This window comes from Acinonyx jubatus, chromosome D2, assembly GCF_027475565.1.
Source record: "Acinonyx jubatus isolate Ajub_Pintada_27869175 chromosome D2, VMU_Ajub_asm_v1.0, whole genome shotgun sequence".
NCBI classification, from domain to species: Eukaryota; Metazoa; Chordata; class Mammalia; order Carnivora; family Felidae; genus Acinonyx; species Acinonyx jubatus.
The window spans coordinates 69,647,107-69,666,103 of NC_069393.1; the positions used below are offsets into that span (position 1 = coordinate 69,647,107).

General features: G+C 46.1%; 1 protein-coding gene across 12 annotated transcripts in view; it reads right to left on the reverse strand.

Annotated features, from left to right (window-relative positions):
• Positions 1-919: 919 nt before the first annotated feature.
• The window catches only part of ABLIM1 (actin binding LIM protein 1), a 293,568-nt gene continuing 275,490 nt past the window's right edge, over positions 920-18,997 (reverse strand). For 4 of the 12 annotated variants that reach the window (XM_053207807.1, XM_053207804.1, XM_053207812.1 and 1 more), the window contains exons 17-22: positions 16,853-16,999; positions 14,638-14,729; positions 13,308-13,413; positions 10,882-10,946; positions 10,197-10,257; positions 8,052-9,107 (exon numbers count right to left, since the gene is read on the reverse strand). In XM_053207807.1, coding sequence (XP_053063782.1) covers positions 8,938-9,107; positions 10,197-10,257; positions 10,882-10,946; positions 13,308-13,413; positions 14,638-14,729; positions 16,853-16,999 — 641 coding nt within the window. In that variant the 3' untranslated portion in view covers positions 8,052-8,937. Of the gene's footprint in view, positions 5,899-6,996; positions 7,078-7,998; positions 9,108-10,196; positions 10,258-10,881; positions 10,947-13,307; positions 13,414-14,637; positions 14,730-16,852; positions 17,000-18,997 lie in introns of those variants that run through there. The other 8 variants (XM_053207808.1, XM_053207811.1, XM_053207814.1 and 5 more) reach the window with 6 other exon arrangements.

Sequence of the window (18,997 nt, forward strand, 5' to 3'; positions counted from 1 at the left end):
CTGTCAGCACAGAGCCCAAGGTGGGGCTCAAACTCGTGAACTTTGAGATCATGACCCAAGCCGAACTTGACCGGTGACTCAACTGACCGAGCCACCCAGGTGTCCTGGATTGGCACCCTTATAAGAAGGGACATGAGAGCTTGCTTGCTCTCTCCCTGCCATGTGGGGACACAACCAGAGATGGCTATCTACAGACCTAAGCAGATTCTTACCAGACACCAGATCTGCCTGGATCTTGGACTTCCCAGCCTCCAGAACTGTAAGAAATGAATGCTGTTCCAGCCACCCAGTCTATGGAACTCTGTTAATAGCAGCCTGAGTTGACTACGACAACCGGCTTGACAGACCCACAGTAGAATGGCTCTGGTCAGAATAGGGCATCCCGAGTCTATATACATCCTTGTATTTTCCAGCGAGCCCAAAATTGTGGCAGTGAAAACAAGTAAATCAAAATCTAGAAGACTTTCTTCACTTAAGGTCGGTGCTTTGAAAGATGGGTTTCTACCAATGCACTGCAGTTTCTTAGTAAATGGTGAACCACTCACGCTAGTTCAGAAGCTCTTGTCCTCAAGGTTCATCAATCCCCCTTCTTGTCCAGATGATGAGACTGTCACTGTTCTGTGTCACAAAACCAAATACCAGGTAGACCAGCACAGCCCCAAATCTCTTTTCAATATTTTTCCTTTAGTCAACTTGGCCAATCCGGTCTGGATTCCTGGACTGTCCTGGAACACACCATTGCTATTTGTTGCATTCCCCCCCCCCCCCCCCAAACGGCCTTCCTATGTAACAAAAATGCATTCCTAAAGCTTTGGTATTCTGATTTTGTTCTGGTCATAAGTCAGGCTGGTAGTTGTTCAAATGGGACAGACCTTTCAAGGGAGCAGGGGAGCAAGAAAGGCAACACGGCGTGGAGGCATTTATGAACAGAATAAAGCACACACTTTATTCACTGAGTGGCGAGTGCACAACAGTGACACAGAGTATGGGGCAGGGAAGCGGCAAGTGCTGCTTGCGACAGGAGCGTGGGGCAGGTCGGGGCCATAAAGCACAGCGACGTGGGGCCAGCTGGCCGCCCCTGCCTCTGCATACTAGTATGTGGTATTCGGGGCACAGACGGACACCCACTCACTTTCACGGGGGACACGACACATCTTTCCAACAGCAGCTCTTCCAAATATTCACTTTCATATTTCTGAAAGGGGAGGGCAGGAAGAACTGGACGTCTTTTGACACTTGCAAAAAAAAAAACAAACTCCATTAAACCAAACTCAAAAGGAAAGGATGGTAAGAGATTTGTCTGCCACTCACAGAAACCACACGCATTTGTTACCGGACGGGTCTGTACACGGAACCCAAGAGGAACATCGATATCGTGGACAACTGTTTTCTCTTCCACAGGATAAAGAAACATGGGCATAGACCATCATCAAGTGGCTCACCACCTTTCTGGATGTTGGCGTAAATAGTATTGTCTCCTGCTACCTTTGGTGAATAGGTTCCAAAAGTGACTCATGGGATCTTCACTCTTGAGAAAGACACTTTGGGGAAGAATTTTATTTAATGATAACAATTGCCAGTCGATTACATCAAGCGTCAGAAAATGTTGGATTCGATTTTGTTGTGTCTGCATACATTGTTTCGAAAGTTTCTTTCAGCTTAAACGGACCACCTCCCCCTTTCTGAGTTTGCCATAAGTTACATTTGCCCAAATGAAAACACAAAAATCCACATGCAAAGCATATCCATCACCATCTCCTCATTGCTTCCTGGGCAACAAATGGAAAGCGATTTTTTTTTTTTAAAGGCCAAAGTCAACGTTTTGCTTTCTTTCATTACGACACAGTCGGGTAGTTTCCTTAACGTACATTACACTCTTAAGGTGGCGTCAACTGTAAATCTCAAGCCTGAAATCATCTTTTTTTAAGAGAACATTCTTCAAAAGGGAGTACTAATGAGTGAGTTGTAGGGGCTTACTCACAAACACTTGGTTTATCAAAAGAAAACAATTTCAAAGATCAAGAAGGTCAAGGCTGGCCGAGGAAGTGTAGACTGAACCGTGACCAGGAATGCAGAAGACGTGATCTAAAAATCGAGCTTGCCTCAGAGGACACAGAAGGGGGGACGACACGGAGTTCCTTTCCTTCCACCATCTTTCCTGACAGAGAGAGGGCTCACCTGCCCCTTTGACGCGCAGGACGCTAACACCAAGCTTTTTGAAAGAATTTTTAGAAAGACCTACCTAGTCAAAAGTAGTGAATTTGAATTTTTTTTTTTAACTTGCAAAAGCGTATATATTTGATATAATCATCTGAGAAGCAATTCTTTAGAAAAAGGTGTTTGCTTTCAAGTGTAAAGAAATTAGGTGAAAGTTTTATAAACATTTCCAGCAAGACTTCTCTAGGTAGACTTGATGGGCACAACCAGACTGAGAACGTGAGCTGCACGGGGAGTGCGGGCCACAGTGCCCATGAACTCTGGCTCTTCTGCGTGAGGTTGCACAGAACAGGCAGTTTACTGCTAGTTATTGAACGAGTCACATGAAGAACATTTCCTAACTAACCCAAACCAAAATGTGGGTGCACAGCGGGCTGTACAAGTTCCCAAATGATCTTCACGTCTCCTCTTACACCACACAGGAAGACTAAATGGTATCCTGGCTCTCCTGGGAGAAGCCGGAAAGGAAGCACTGACTTTCATGTTGCCAGAGGCCTCTTTTGCTTCATGCAATCGGTGTGTGCTTAAGGAATTGCAAGTAGGCCCAACCCTCAAAAATGGAGCCCTTGGGGTACGTGCCAGGAAAGTTTGCCAGCTGTGGGAGTCCTTCCCTAGAGGGAACAATCTCTGTTCCTTTGGCTGCGTTAACAAGTGGAATTTTTATGTGCGGTGCAGAGTGGGGTTCAAGCAGAGAACGCGGATGTCCTGCACGGTGGCCTGGACGTGCCGAGGACAAGCATGCTGAGCCTGGTTTTTAAAAAAACGGAGAGGCCATTGTAGCCTATAGAATAGATTTGGCAGTTAGGAGAACCAGGTTGCCCCACGGCCCATCCCTCCAGCTGGAGTCTTCTGCCGGGAGTGGAGTCGGGGAACCCGCTCCACGATATGGTTGTCTACAACCCCTCCCCAGAGCACAGCGCTGCTCTGCCCGCAGACGGGAGGCTACTGACGTTTTCTGGTAATGCATTTTTGCATGGTGCAGTTTAAATGAGCTAGTACGCTCAATACGGAAAGAAGCTTCCCACCCCCGATCCCCAAGTTGGATGCAGAATTGAATTCAAAAGATACAACAGAAGTAGAGTTTCATTGGTGGGAGGTTTCGGTTCAGACCTTTAACTACCACTGCAATTTTTCTCCCACTGACATTTGATCTATGTGCACATGGGTCATAATTCATTAACCAATGAAAACATGGAGGGCCCTTTCTTATCCCCGTAATGAAAAACTTCTCTCCACCAGCCTAGCACGGGCACCCATTTGGCCATGCTTGTGACTGATTACTGGGAATACCCTCTGGTCTCCACTCCTCCCACTGGGCCAGGGCAAAGCAAGGACTAGGGTACGCGGGCCTGAGGCGGCAGGTGCAGGAGAGGTCGGAGGGAAGTCGGGGCGGCAGAAATACTGAACGAGGCAAGAGGCACTAAACTGCGAGCTGCGGTCCGGAGGCTTCAGACCCAGGAGGAGCCGGTCTTCTTTGGTCCACTCCATCAGAGCCACTTGCAAAACGCGTTAGTAGGTCCAATGCGCGCGCATGCGCGCGCGCACACACACACACTCCTATTTGTGAGAACAGTCCTCAAACATTCAGTGTCTAGCACTGAAAGGACAGGTGGCTTTCGATCCCCTTGGCGAGGGTGCAGGACAGTGCTACTGAGCAGGCCCAGAGCTCAGCACAGCACCCGGGTGATGGAGTGCGTCACAAGTTAGAGGTTCGCAGTACAGGTCCTGGAACAAGTTTCCTTGCTTTTTACCACTGGAGTCAGTTAGCAACTAGTTCAAATACTTGGTGCCAGCAGGAAGAACTTCTGAGCCTTTATTATCAGAGGCATAGGAAGAGAAATCGCACGATTTCTCCTTTGGCTTTAAAACAGAGTTTCAATTCCTAGGCAGAGCCCCCAGTGCACACGAATACATGTGAAAGCCTCCCGTGTGTGGAGCTGGAGAGACCCTCCCTCATCCGACTCACAGGTCATTTGAGCCACGGCCGGAAGCTGCCGGGAACCGTGATGCGGTCTTACACGCGCGTTTTGGTGAAATCCTAGGCCCCGCTTTAAATCTCGTGTTGCCAAATTGGTGAACTCTGGTGCGATGCTCCGAGCTCCACACACAGCCCGATCGGAGGTCTGTTTCCTCCTCAGCGTGCTGCTGACCTGAGCTCCATCAATCATGGAGGATGCTGGCTTCTGACACCAACACCCTTCCACGAAGGATGCCTTGTTGGGTGCGGTGTAGCCTCACTCTCGCCCTTTGAGTCAGGCGCACGTGTGCAAATGTTCCTTGGAAAAGCTGCCGCCCGGCCGGACAAACGCTCAAGCAGAAATGAGATGTAAAAGTACACGCAGACTCCCCAATCTACCCTGGGTGCGTCCACGTACGCACACACACGCACACACACGCACACACACACACACACACACACACACACCATGAAGTCAACAGAGCTAGGCAAAGAAGGAAAGCTGAAAAGGCCAAATTAAATCAGTCTGAAGCAATGTACCCTGGAGTTGCAGAGATTGCAGAGAGAAAAGCGTGCCCTTTCCTTAGCCGACTACTGAAAAGACCTCAACCCCCCCCCCCCCCCCCAAAACGCCGGTGGGCTTGATCGGATTCAGAGGATGCTGGGTGGAAGAAGGACTAGCGTGGGCGGGACACATTTCTTTGTTTTTTTTGTTTTTTTGTTTTTTTTCTTTTTGCCAAGAGTGCCGCGGCCCCCTTGGGCAAAAGTCATCTAACAGCACACAATCGGAGAGGACCTCTCCCTTTCCTTTCTGGGCGGTGGGGCCGGGGGACAGCTGCTGTCCGTGGTGGGGAGGCTGAATGAAGCACACAGTCTGAAGCAGGAAAAGAATGAAGGGAGATATTCCTTTCATTCCATTTCCCTCTCTTTCTCTTAAAAAAATTTTTTTTTTTGTTTTTAAATAATAGCGAAGTAATTTGCCAACCAGGTCCTAGCAAACAGTAGAGAAAAAGGAGCGTGTTAAAAATGACTCTGGCGGCTATTCAGCCCCCTCAGAGCAGAGCTTGCCCGGTGCCCCGACGCTGATCTCCATCCTGCTGGGGGGCGCAGGTCGGGCTTCGCGAGGCCAGTGAGGACAGGGGTGCGCAAAGTGGTGTGCCCGCATGGATATGTCCCTCAGGCTCTTCCTTCTTAGCCACAGTGCTACATAATAAATATGTTCCTACCTCAGAATTACTACAGCTGCTTTTTTTCCATGCGGCGTCCTAAGGGCACTTGCTGGCTCTTACCCATACGGTCAGCACTATTGTGAGACAACAGTTATAGGAACTGTTGCGTACATAAGGTGATGGAAAAAGGTCACGAGTGTGGGGAACACAGAAATTTCTATCCTGTTGCTTCTTGGCAAGTGTTGCCGGTGGTGGGTCCGAAGTGTGGCTCGTGGGCGTTTTCACCAGGTTTCCCCTTTCGTCGTTGCTGAGGGACAGTAGCTTGAAAGTTCTCCAATCAAGTTTGGGCCTTAACACAGCATCTTATGTGTCACCGCCACGTCAGTCCTTTTTCTACCTGCTGTCTACGCGGGGCGGGGGCGGGCAGGGGGTGGGGGAGGCCTAGAAGAGTCTCGCTTTCTTCTTCATGTCGTTGCGTCTCCAAAGAGGTAACTTGTCAAATTCCTGTATGGACATTCCAAAGATTTCCCGAAACACTTCTGGGGCTAAGTGGCGCTGTGACGGGAGAAAAGATCAGTGGTTAAGTTCCGGTGGCCACCCGAATGGCCTTGAGCCTTGAGAGTTGCTCTCAAGTCTACAGGGGATCATTGTGAAGAGCAAGACAGAATGATGGCAGAGGAGTTTACTTCTTGAGCTTGTTAGCAGGCCCTGGCCTCACTGGATCCTTACCTGGTTGGCCCAGGGGAGGCACCCTCGCCAGGAGACAAAAGAGCCCATAGAGTATTGATGGTTATTGAATATACGTAATGGAGATGGGACATAGGAAGGTGACCCATCACCCTAGAGGCAACTCCATTTCAGGTCGCTGGGATGTTGAGGAGATGCAGGGAACATGGACCATAGTAATAAGAAAGCCAGAGAGAGACTTCCAGAATGGTCTCCGGGGAGCCCAGGGGCTCCCTCCTGGCTCAGCGGCAGGAGTTTTGGTGGATGCCTGGTCTGTGAGGAGGACAGACTCCATCTGTTGTCTCTCCTAAAAAGTTCCCTCAGGATAGTAGAGCCTTTATTCTCTGTGCCAGACTGACTTCACATACACAGGTACTGCCTTTTGTCAGGGAGAAGTAATGATTCTTTTTAAGACTGGCAGCCAGAGTTTTTCTTAATTAAAATCACTCAGATGGAAAAGTATAAGGATCAGCATTCCATGTCTAAGGAGGTCTCGGGTGTGTGTACCCAGAGAACCCTTCAACAAGGAATGTGGGAACAGCCAAGAGAGATACTCTTCATCCAGCACTCCCTTCCCTCTCGCGACGAGCTGGACCCAGGCTCAGGGAAAGGTCAGTCTCTAGGGTATCTGAAGAAGGATGGATTCTTCTCTACAACCCCGGCCATCATGATGACGACATCGTTTCCACAGAAAATGACTAAAATCATACTGTGCCTCCTGGGTCATCTTTGGGGTTTCACCACACATTTAGGCTGATCTCTTAAGTGTATATTTGGGTTTTCATCCCAAGTTATCGTAGTTCTACCTAACATATGAGGTTGATTCTTTTCTTTTTTTTTTTTTTGCCTGGGGAAAGTTGGGGGAAGTGTACAGGTATCTGCAGTTGGGACTAGTTATTTATGTATTTAGTTAGTTAGTTAGTTTACCTCCAGCCTGGTTCTGTCCACATCTCTTAGGATTTTGTTGCGCCCTCTGTTGGTCACCATCAGCATTTCATATGGAAATATCTGAGAAGCAAAGAAAAATACCTCTTCTAGAACACCGTTGTCCATTTTATTAACAAGCAGAATCTACCTAAAATCTAGCACTCCCAAGATAGAGCTTCTAAGACATCGTAATTATAGAATCTGAATGATGGGTGTTCCTCAAATATCCAATGGACAGGGACCAGTTCTCATACGTTCTCAACTCACCATGTCTCATGTGACCCTGTGCCTTTGGAGGGCTTTGTAGAGTGAAAGAATACAAACCTATTATGTCTTGGGGGTAAAGGTAAAAATTAGAAGTGAAATGATAGGAATGTGGTTTATATGACAGGGTACCCTTGCAGGGTTCAACGGTCTTGTTCCATGACCGGCTCATGATTCCATGCAGCCAGGCAGGCCCAGAAGCCCTCTGGTGGAGGACACTGAGATAAGTCCCAGTTATGGTCACCAGGGAGCATAGCCTTGGGCACCTCTGGAGTTTCAGGATGGTCTGGAGCTAGGGTAACCAATCATCCCAGTTTGCTCGGCACGGAGGAGGTTCCTGGAATGCCAGACTTTCAGGGCTCACGCTGGGAGAGTCCTGGGCAAGCGGGATGTGTTGGTCACCCCATCTGGGGTGGTCTGTGGGTGCCCCACTTTGCACTGGGCGTGCCTCGCAGTGCTCGTACCAGGGGCCAAGTACAGAGCTCGTAGGAGAGGTGTGCTGTATTTCACTGTGGATACATCATACCGCACCCAGTGAGGGCTTAAACCTGTTGACTCAGTGTGACAAAACCAGTGGAGAGTCAGGGTACTCTGTGATGTGGCTTGTGTGATGTATCAGCCTGGAAGCAAGTGGACCTCAACACTGAGTGTGATGGAACGGCAGAAAACCAACTCTCTTCAGGGTGATGGCCCGGTGTGCTATTCCCATATGAGAGCCGGGAGAATGGCTACACTTGCCTTTGGTTCCAACATGTTGGGCATGGACACACCCCGGTCCATTCTTGTCCCGGACATGTGGCCATCTGGGAGAGTCTGCAACAGAAAAGCCGCTTTAAGGAGCACATGACAGCGTGGGGAGCTGAGGGGGGAACCGTGTGGCCTCCCCAAACTCCCGGTTTCTGTCTCAAATCCTGTTTTACAGATGTGCCATTGTGATCACCATAAATATTTCAAAAATGAAATCCTTTCTGCATAAAAGCAGGGATACTGGGAATACTGTTCTTCTGTCATTAAGTGGGGAAAGACCCTGGCTTAATAACTATTGAGGGGCCCCTGGGTGGTTCAGTCGGTTAAGCATCCGACTCTTGATTTCGGCTCAGGTCATGATCTCCTGGTTCTTGAGATCAAGTCCCAGGTCCAGCTCTGCACTGACAATGCGGAGCTTGTTTGGGATCCTCTCCTTCTCCCTGTCCACCCCTCCCCTGCTCATGCTCTCTCTTTCCAAATAAGGAAATAAACTTTAAAAACAACAACTATTAATTCCTAATTTAGGCTCCACACACGAAAGTATACAGTATATTAAAAAATTTCCAAGTCTGTGATTATTTTCTTACTTTACTCTGAGTTTTCTTTGTATTCCCCACCCCCCCCGCCCCGCCCCCATCCTCCATCATGATTTTATAAGGCTAGGGTCTAGGAAAAAAGAAATGGTACCAGACAGGACAGGAATTTCTTTTCATTTGGGACCATGGGAAGGAGGGGAGGACCCAAAGCTCGGAGTGGTTAAAACTGAAAGGGAAAACTGTATGTGGGCAGACCCTTGATGTTGGTCCACTTCTGCCACAGAGAGGATGCTCTGAGGCCAGAGCAAGAGTCCTCGGACACCTGGCCTGGTTCATGCCACGTCCCCAAGGCCTGCGGGGCCAGCTTGACGTGGGCATCGGGCATTCCTGATCCTTACGGCTCCTCACATCTCCGGGCTAATGAATCAGACCAATCAACCCAAGTTAAGAATCTTCTCGACAGAAACCCTTCCCTCGAGCCGCCACACGAGTCTGGACTGGTAAATGGCTGTTTTGCTGGCGTGGTCAGCAACTTGAGAAAGACAGCGTTCCATACCTGGTAGTCTAGAAAGGAAAGAAAAAGAACATTTCAGAAGAGAAAGATCAGAGAAAAACACGACACATTAATATACAATATTCTACTGCAATTCCGCAGACATTCTACAAGGCACCGTGTTCTTCTCTCTGCTGGGGTCTCTGGACACGCTGTCTCCCTGAAGCTAGGAGATGCTACTCCTGTTTCAGTTATCAGTTAAAACACCCTTTTTTTCACTGAGGCTTTCCCCGACACCCTGAAGGTATTTCCGCCTTCTCTGCTTACAGCATGTATCTCTGGAAGCTTCTCTCTTGTCACCTCAACCTGTCCCTGTGTCTCACTCAGTCATGTGCATTTTTTTTTTAATAATTTTTTTTTAATGTTGATTTATTTTTTGGAGATAGACAGAGTGGGGGAGGGGGATAGAAAGAGGGAGACACAGAATCGGAAGCAGGCTCCAGGCTCTGAGCTGTCAGCACAGAGCCTGATGCGGGACTCGAACCCACAAAGTGCGGGATCATGACCTTGGGCTGAAGTCAGACACTCAACCGACTGAGCCACCCAGGTGCCCCACTCATGTGCATTTTTTTTTAATGTTTATTTAGTTTTGAAAGAGAGAGAGAGAGAGAGAGAGAGAGAGAGAGAGAGAGAGAGAGGCAGAGCGTGAGCAGGGAAGGGGCAGAGAGAGAGGGAGACACAGAATCTGAAGCAGGCTCCAGGCTCCGAACCGTCAGCACAGAGCCCGACGCGGGGCTCGAACTCGTGAACTGTGAGATCATGACCTGAGCCGGAGTCGGACGCTCAACCGACTGAGCCACCCAGGCACCCCTCATGTGCGTTTTTGACAGTAGGGCCGTGTCTTGCTTAGAGTGTGCCGTAACTCCAGAGATCTATGTGGTGGAGTGCTCGGCACATGGCAGGAGCAATGAATTCATTCTTACAAACTCTGCTTCTCTGGTCTCATTTCAGTGGTGACGCTTTGCGATTTTAATACATGCTCCATGAGCTCCCACAGGCTAGCTGCGTTCCGACTTTCGGAGGGCAGACTGCACGAACAGAGACCATGTATTTGTGACCGCACAGCCAGTCAGTCAGCAGTGTGACCGCGATGGCCTTACCTCGGACTCCGCCGCTGACGTCCCCATAGCTGTTGTACTGAGCAAAGTCTGTGGAAACAGGCTGAGATGAGGAAGAACAACACATCGTTAGAAAATCCACTCCACCGGGACGGTTTTAGAGCCAGGCGAAAAGAAAGAAAGGATTTACAAAATCCTAAGAGTTCTTCCCAAGCTGAATTCCTGGGCCCTTGTTATTTTTCTTCTACTATTATGGAATCTCTTTGTCTTTTGTGATGCCTCTGATGGCAGCAGGACCTGGATAAGCAGGTTATCTTTTGCTAATAAATAAAAATACGTTTCTTCACACAGCTACGCAATTACATTTGTCCTATGCTTTGGGGGGAGGGCGATTGCAAGGAACTTTCCTGTATCTTTTCACAGCAGAGATAAGGGCTCAAGTTATTACTTTTAGCTTGAAATATTTGCCACACGATCAATTAATGTAGTCTTCCCACGAACTTATAGAGGTTATTTTTCCATCTACAGTCAATTTCTCTTTCTCTCAATAGAACTATTTTATTCTGCCTATAACTCAAAGTGATTTGCCACGATATCAGAGATTATAATTTTCTTCATATCCTAGGACTGAGATCATATTATCAGACATACTCAGACAGTATGTCAGCACTTCGTACCAGGTCTGAAGAAGGAATAAACTCAGGAACAATTCATTGAGAAATCTTACCCGGTGAAGCCCATTTTTTCCATAGCCTGGGAGAGATGAGGTTTTAGATGATAGAGCATGTGAAGCTGAATGAGAAAAGGTAAAAAAAGAAAAAAAAGAGGAAATCAGAAGTCCAATTCTTAAAAGCTTCTTTCTTTTAAAAGTAAACTCTATCCCTAATGTGGGGCTTGAACTCACGACCCCAAGATCAAGAGTCGCATGCTGTACCGACTCAGCCAGCCAGGTGCCCCCAGAAGTCCAGTTCTGTAACGAAACTGACAATTTATCTTCTACCTTACAGAAGAGAAGATCCATAGAAAAATGGAAAAAAATAACCCAGATAATGTTGGGCTCTAATGTTCCTGAAAGGCCACCACATTTGGGTCATGCAGGGAATGGATGGAGAAGGAAAGAGTTCCCTGATGCTGCTTTATCTCCGAATCCTCAATACAACCTAATGACACCATTATTATTTCCATTTCATAGGAGAAATAGGGGCTAAGAGAAGTTAAGTATCTTGCCCAAGGTCACTCATCTTATAAACCGTGAAGCGATGATCTGAACCCAGGGCTACCTGGATGCATACGTTCATGGCCCATTGGTCTGGCAGCAATAAGTGACCTGAAAGCCAACCGTGTAAATGTCATGCTCTCCTGGCCCACCAGGAGAGGCGTGGGATAAGCCACCCCATTCATGGAGTCTCCCCATTAATATCCCATTAATCAAGAGCCTCGCACTACATCAACTATGGGGCTTTCGGGGGAGCAGACCTGGGTTTGAGTTCTGGCTCTGCAACTTGGCACCTCTGGGGATTTCATCTCTGTTAGTCTTTGTTTCTTGACTCATGTAGATATAGTGCTATATATTCTTATAGAACAGGGCTATAGAGTTAGACGGAGCTCTGAAGATTAGTAAACCACTCAGTGCAAGATGGATGCCAGTGAGGCATCTCGGAGAGGCAGCCGGGCATTCCCGTGCACTCTGGGGTTATAACACTTGGACTCCTGAATCCTAGTTTTGCTAGTTACTAATAATGTGACATTGGGTAAGTTACTGTCTTCTGATCTATGAAATGGGGATAATAATAACATCATCGACTTCAATGGCATGTTGTGAGAATAAATGAAATAATGTTTAACACAAGGGCTTGAATGTAGTAAACACTAAACATACTGTTAAAGAGATTTTAAGAGGGACAAGTACACACTAGTTGAGAACACGGGAGGAGAAATATTGTGGGCTAAGAGGGCACTGACTTATGACAAATATAAGCAGGGGGACATATACTGATCAACTATTTCAGCCCAGTGTGTAAGTAATCTTCAAAAGTATCAAAAACAACTCTGCTTGTCTTCAGCTCTTTCAGTGAATGTCTGAATGTAAAATCACAATGTCTTCAAAATGTTGTTCAAGGTCTCTATAATCAAAAAGCATTCTATTCTCTCCCTCCCTTTCTTTTTTTTCAAAGTTTGTTTATTTTGACAGAGAGAGAGACAGAACAAGCTGTAGAGAGACAGAGAGAGGGGGACAGAGGATCCAAAGTGGGCTCTGTGCTGATAGCAGAGAGCCCGATGCAGGGCTTGAACTTAGGAACTGGGAGATCATGACCTGAGCCGAAGTTGGATGCTTAACCAACTGAGCCATCCAGGTGCCCTGCCTTTCTCTTTTTTTTAAAGAGAACAGTCAAAATGAAATGAACTATAAGGGCTTGATTCACATTGCCATACAGTGTTCCACATTAAAAGGGTAAATCAATTTCATCAAACGTTAAGAAGTCTCTTGCAAAATCAAGTTCCCTTGAGCCAAAAATCATAGTTCTTCTCTAACGGAAGTAAGGTAAGAGGAGTTGGAAGTACCTGGGTTTAGAAAGTCTGAGACCCTTTCTAGGGTAAGAGAATATCAGTGGCTACTTCTGTGTATGTGGATGTCCTCCTCTCCCAGCAGGGGGCATAAAACCCAGAAAGACAGAAGATCCTGATTATGTACCTTCTTCCTTCCCTGCCTGATCTAGACCTCTCAGTGATTGAGCTTATCCTTTATGTTTACTTCTAATTGTGTGTGTGTGTGTGTGTGTGTGTATTCCATACATTACAGATATACATGATACACCCGTGTCTCTAAATGCTCCAAAAGCATCTGTTCTCTGTAAGGATTTCCTTTCATGGATTCCCTCTAAGATGAGTATTCTGAACAGACCCTCAGAAAATCCTCCCAGGCCCACCGCCCCCCCCCCCCCCCCCCCCCGCTTCCGTCATGAAGAAGATACACATTTAAGGAAAAACGACGGCATCCTCGTAAGCTAAGCTGACACGCAGTGGGTTTCCTGTACTTCCTTTCACGGAGAACACACCAGAAGTGTCCCTGCCTCTCCTGGAGCAGGCCAGGCAGGCTCCCTGCAGGCAGGGGGCTGGCTCCTGCTGGGAGAAGGCAGTGGGTCCGCTGCTCACCTGAGTTCATGGGAGAATCATAGCGACTGGCTGACAGGGAAGACCTCTCCCGGCTCTCCTTCTCCATCTCCTCTTTCAGTATCAACTGCCCCAGGCCTGAGTTGAGCTATTCACAGAGAAAAGACACATAAAAGAGGAGTCCACAATTATGGTCACAGATGGCAGTTTCTGTTTGAGAAGGTCCTGCAAGAAGTTTCTGACTCTAGAGTGAACCACCCAGAGGCCGGTGGTTCCCCAGCGGGTAGGCCAGGTTTTGAACCTTGAACCCCTCTTAGCCTTTTTTAATGTCAAGATACCATTCCCCTAGGCCATGTCAGAAGAATGTTCTCTCTCCTCCGCCCTGCCCAGCGTGCCCTGAGGTGACCTCAGGAGGCATGTGCGTATGCCGATTTTTGAAGCACAGAGGGGAGTTTGGGGAGAGTATCTTTAAAAAAAGAAATTACGCTGATTTGTTTAAAAACAAGAAAACACAAGTAATGTATGCTCGTTGCACAGACTTTAGAAAATCTAGAAGGAGAGAAGAGTAGCCCATAGTCCACCACTCAGAGATAACCACCATTTACATTTTGATTTCTATCCATCCTGTATTTTTCCATGCGCATATTATACAAAACTGGGCTCATGCTATGAGTGCAACTTTGTATCCTTTCCCTCCATACAACTAGTATCTTGTGCGTTTCCCGTATGCTTAAGTATCTTTGGAAAATGTCATTGGAGCGGATTCATTAGTTTCTTATTGGCGGGAGGGTATATAATTTCCCGGCTCCCTCTACCCCAGGCTATAATGGACTATCCTTCTTTTGGTCTTCTGGGATGTTGTGGGAGGGGTATAATGCGGGTTTCTTGGTGGCAGTCCATTTTGTCCCTTCCCTCCTGGCCCACATCAACATATTAGATCCTACAAGTCCCGAGGAAAGACTTGGACAAATACTCAGTCCCAAGGGAATTCCTTCGGCAGAAGCTGCCCTGGGGGAAGGAAGGCAGGTGTTGCACCACATGGGTGACAGCGTGGCTCCACCCGGCCCTTCGGCACCCTTTCAACGCGTGCACTGCACACACACGCCCCACGCGGTCACGCTCTCCTCACAGAAGCTCGAACATTCCACGTCCCCCTGACCTCCAGCTTCCAGGCCATCTCTTCCGGAACCCACTAAGTACCCTGTCTTATAGTCACCTGAGGCCCGTCTGCGGTCGCCTACCGGATTTCGGGCCCTTTGAGGGCTGGGACCACCTCTCACTCCCTTGGTGGCTCACCCATCGCATTCACTGAAACTTCCGGGTCTATGGAACTGAATTGGAGACTTTGCAGCAAAGTAGCTTAAGGACAAACCTTCATCAGTTGCTCTTCCTGCAGCTGCCGGCGCCTCAGAAGCTCCTCGTCATCTTCCTCTCTGCCACTAGGTCTGCGTCTCATGTCGGCTCCTAATTCCACAGCAAAGACAACTTCTCACATGAGCCCCATGGCAAGGGGATCTTAAGGCACTAGTCCACCTGCGCTCAACTTGTCCCGATGGCAAAATCGGCAGCAGTCTTTAACGTTCACGAACACAAGGAAAAGAGGGCCCACCGCCGACTGAGCCCTGCGGGTGGGTTTCTTGCGACGGGGGCCTCCTTTGACAGGCCAGCTCAACGCGTGATCTGGTAAGGCATGACCTTTGGCCTCCCGACAACTGATCTGCTCAGTTAGAACTTGGCGTGCCCTTACGGCTGGGGCTCAGTCATCCCATCAGCCACTGGCCACAGCCCTCTGTCATAGGTGGGAAGGCATCTAGAGTTATTATTTGGATCTCTCGGAGGTCAATTTTCAAAGAGGGGAACCCAAGGTCACGTACATACCGCCCAATAGGTAAGATCGTCACTCTCTCGTGTTCTCTTTTTCTGAACAGACTTGTCATACAATCACCCTCCCTCTGCCCTTAAATTCACTAAAAAGCATGCTTTTATTTTCCTTTTAAGGGATGAGTCTCCAATGTTTTCCTTCCCTCAATCCTTGGCAAAAATGGTCACGAGATAGTTTTATGCTAATAGGTCAATAAAATAGCATTAATACAGCTCAAAAGTTACTTATTTCATTCCAATCTAGCAAATCACTTACAATTTTTAAGCTTCTTGGAAAAGGGGAGACAGGGAGTGAAAGGGAGGAATCTGTCCGAATGGTTGTAAAATTAAGATAATTATTGTTTTTCCTAAATTGTTTGGATTAATCTGGCTGTGGGAGGAAACAGGCAAGCTTGCTAATCTAATCAAAATAAACTTTAACCTATAGTCTCAGTTTTTATCCTTTTGATTAATGGGCCAGAAATTTGCTTCACTTTGGAACCCAAAAACTATTTAGTGGTGATGATTTTAATCACAAAACATTCTTCTTCCTCTGCCCCAAATTTAGCTGTATGTGTCCCCACAAAGCAACATGACTGAACCGAACCTCAAAGGCCACAAGAAGTGCCTGCAGGGCACAAACTGGCAGGGAAAAGCTGAGGATTGATTGATTCTTAGTTCCTAAAATCATAAATGTCAATGTGAATTTACTCTCTTTAATCTATGCTAATAAAAATGAAAAGACACAAGTTTGCAAGAATTAAATAAATCTTAAGTCAGCATAATATACAGAGTACTTGGGAATAATGAACTAAGGAGGGAAATTTTCCCTCAAGTATTTCTGTAAATATAGATTGCTTTAAAGTCCACTTATACTGTTTGTAAAAATTATTCCGGAAAATGGCTTGATGAGAAAAAGCATGATGAAGAAAATTTGGAACATTGAAGGCCTTTTAAAAAAGGTTGTCAACAGACATGTGAGAAGATAGTTCTATCTTTGCAAAACTGACTCACTAAATCTTCAGTATTAGCTTCTGTGTTTGCTAAATACCCCTTTTTAGGCCAAGTGATTTCACAACTTGCAAAACAGGAAAGACACAGACACGGTTCTAAAGCATAAATTTGTGGTTCAAAGCAAAGAATGAAACAGCTCGAACGTGACATTTTAGCACAGAATTCATGGAAATGAGATGGAAAATCACACAACTTCATACGAGTGGTTATTCCAGAACACCTACTACTCGGTGACAGCCTTTCTTAGTAAAGGAGAACGTGATCTCACGAGTAAGGCAGAAGTGCTTCAGTGTTAGGACTGGCTGTTAAGAGAATTGTAACTTCAACCCAGAAATAACCTAAAACAAATGTCACTGAAAGAAGTCACACCTCTGTGGACACTTGGTAAAGTCACCCACTAGACTCTACTTGTGTTCTTGGCGGGAGGCTTTGGTTCAACTAGTTCAAAAGTTACTGATTCTGCAGTAACTCTGAGAGTCCCTGCAGATCATCTGTTTTAGACCAGTTCTGGCTGTCTCTCAGCAGGTTGGTGAGTGCAAGGCTCTCGTGATTGGGTTTTTGTAATTTTGAAGCATTTGGCACCCAAATGCTCTGGTCATACTTTTCCTAAATGTCTTTACGATAGGACACATTTTCTTGCATAGTTTTAAGCATTTCGTTTTGTGATCTCCTACCAATTTGTCCATTTTGGCTTAGCCACAGCAGTTGCATACCTACGGCGGCAAGTGAGGGGGGCCCAGGCCAGTGATCCGTCTCAATCTTTGGTATCTCGCTGGGATCTGGAGCTTGGGCTGCTGGGAACTTGGAAAACTTGATGATGTCTTCTGAAGACTTGCTCTGGGCTGCTAAGGCAGCTGCATCTAGGCGGGAATCGGGATGGGGGGGGAGCTTAGCTATCAGTCTGCAAGGTCGTGGTGGTACAACCCACTTCCATAGTTGTCTTGTTTTCTGGCAAAAGTTTCAACTCCAGAAAGCTGTTTATGGCTCTTAGCAATTGCCCAGTCACTCAGTGGCACCTAGTGACAAGTGATTTTCCTTATGTTCTGTTGGATGCAAAATTTCATTCTACATCTGAAATACCTTATTGTAGAGCTGGGCCATCCGATACTAGCTCTAGCTACTCATGGCTACTTCAATTAATAAAGTTAAATGAAACCAGAAAATGAATAAAATTAAAATCCAGTTCCTCAGTTGCACGAGCTACATTTTAAGCGCTCAATAGCCACGTGTAATGAGTGGCCACCATATTGGAAGCACCATCGTAGAACAAACATTTCCGTCATCACAGAAAGTTCCATCAGATGATACTCTTCTAGAGCAATCAGAAATTTGAATTAGTAGTTTGAAATTAAAGAGCTAAGTTAAAAGCATGACGCCGTCCATTGACTGTAGTTGTTAACCATAAGAGGGCTGGCTTTGTATGTTTGTGTATTTGTATCTGTTCATTTTAGCGATCATCTGTCTAGTTCATTCTACTCTTTACATATTATATATGTGTCTGGAGTCCTAGGAGAAATGGCAATGGGAAAATCCATGCTTAGCTTCTAGGAATTTAGCATTGTGCCTTGTAGGAATTTAGCATGTGCCTTTCGTATGTTGACTTATGAATGTATGCAAAACACTCCTTATTTCCCTCAAGGATCTGCACGCCTAAGTGAGCCTTCCAACTTCAAGACAACAAAAGCCAGACTAACAATGGCCTCAGTTCACAGGGTTCTTAATGGCTCTGCTTAGAGTTGTCGCTGGCTTAGAACTCCAAATCTAATCACAGAGCTGCAACAAAACAAACCAGGCTAAATGGTCAGACCCTGATTCTGGCTAATTTGGCAGACTGGCCTGGGATGTTACTAAACATTTAAAATATAGTTATAATGCTTTAAATAAAAACTATCCCCCCCTCTCTGGGCTCACACATTTTAAAATCTGGAAATAATTTTTTGAACCCTTAGCTCAAATTCCCCATTCTTTTAGTAACCCTCTGGGTCTCGTTTTCCTTAAGTGACTTGACCACGGTCACCCTATATGCTCATAAGGGGTGAAGTGCTGGCCAAGCACGGGGTAGCGCTTCTGAGTCTCTAACCTCTTGAGAAAAAATAAAAAATTCAGCTGGGAAAACACTGCTTACTGCATCACCTTCTTAAAGATGTGTTAGCATATTAAGGACTGAGATGTTCTGCATTACGAAACAAAAAAAATAGTGACTGTATTTAAATCTAGCATTTTCCAAATGCACTGGGGCCCAGACACCAGGTTTGATGTACCTTCTATTTCTATCAAATGGAACTGCTCTTTTGCAGAATGTTCTTTGGGAACTGCCACTCTGGCTGTGCTATTCTTAATTACAACAAACTGAGAGTCAAGTCAGAGTACATTTCATTAAAAAAAAAAGCCAATCTCTTAAATAAATAAGCCAACCCTATCCAATCTCTTTAAATCTTAATCATTTGATTATTTTTGTTTAGAGAGGCAGGGCCTTAGAGATTTTAGTAATAAAAACAGTTTCTACATTGATAAATCAAACTCTTGGAGTCTCACTTGTAAATTTAGAAAAAAAAAAAGCATGACTTCAAACAGTAAGTACTTACGCATTAGAATTGGTGAAGTCAGTAAACATTCACATGTTAATGAGTGGGTGAGAAGACATTAAACCATAAAAAAACAAACAAAAACAATGTTAACAAACTTAAAAAAGCGAGCACACGGTGTAAAATCTTAAAAAAAAAAAAAGAAAAAAATCACAGTGGTAGAACCATTACAATATGTACAATCTTTTTTTTTTCCCCTAGAATGTTGGCCTCAATTTTTTCCTGTGTGCATTTTCAACTTTCTTTGCTTTTCAGGTCATCCTAATCCTTAAG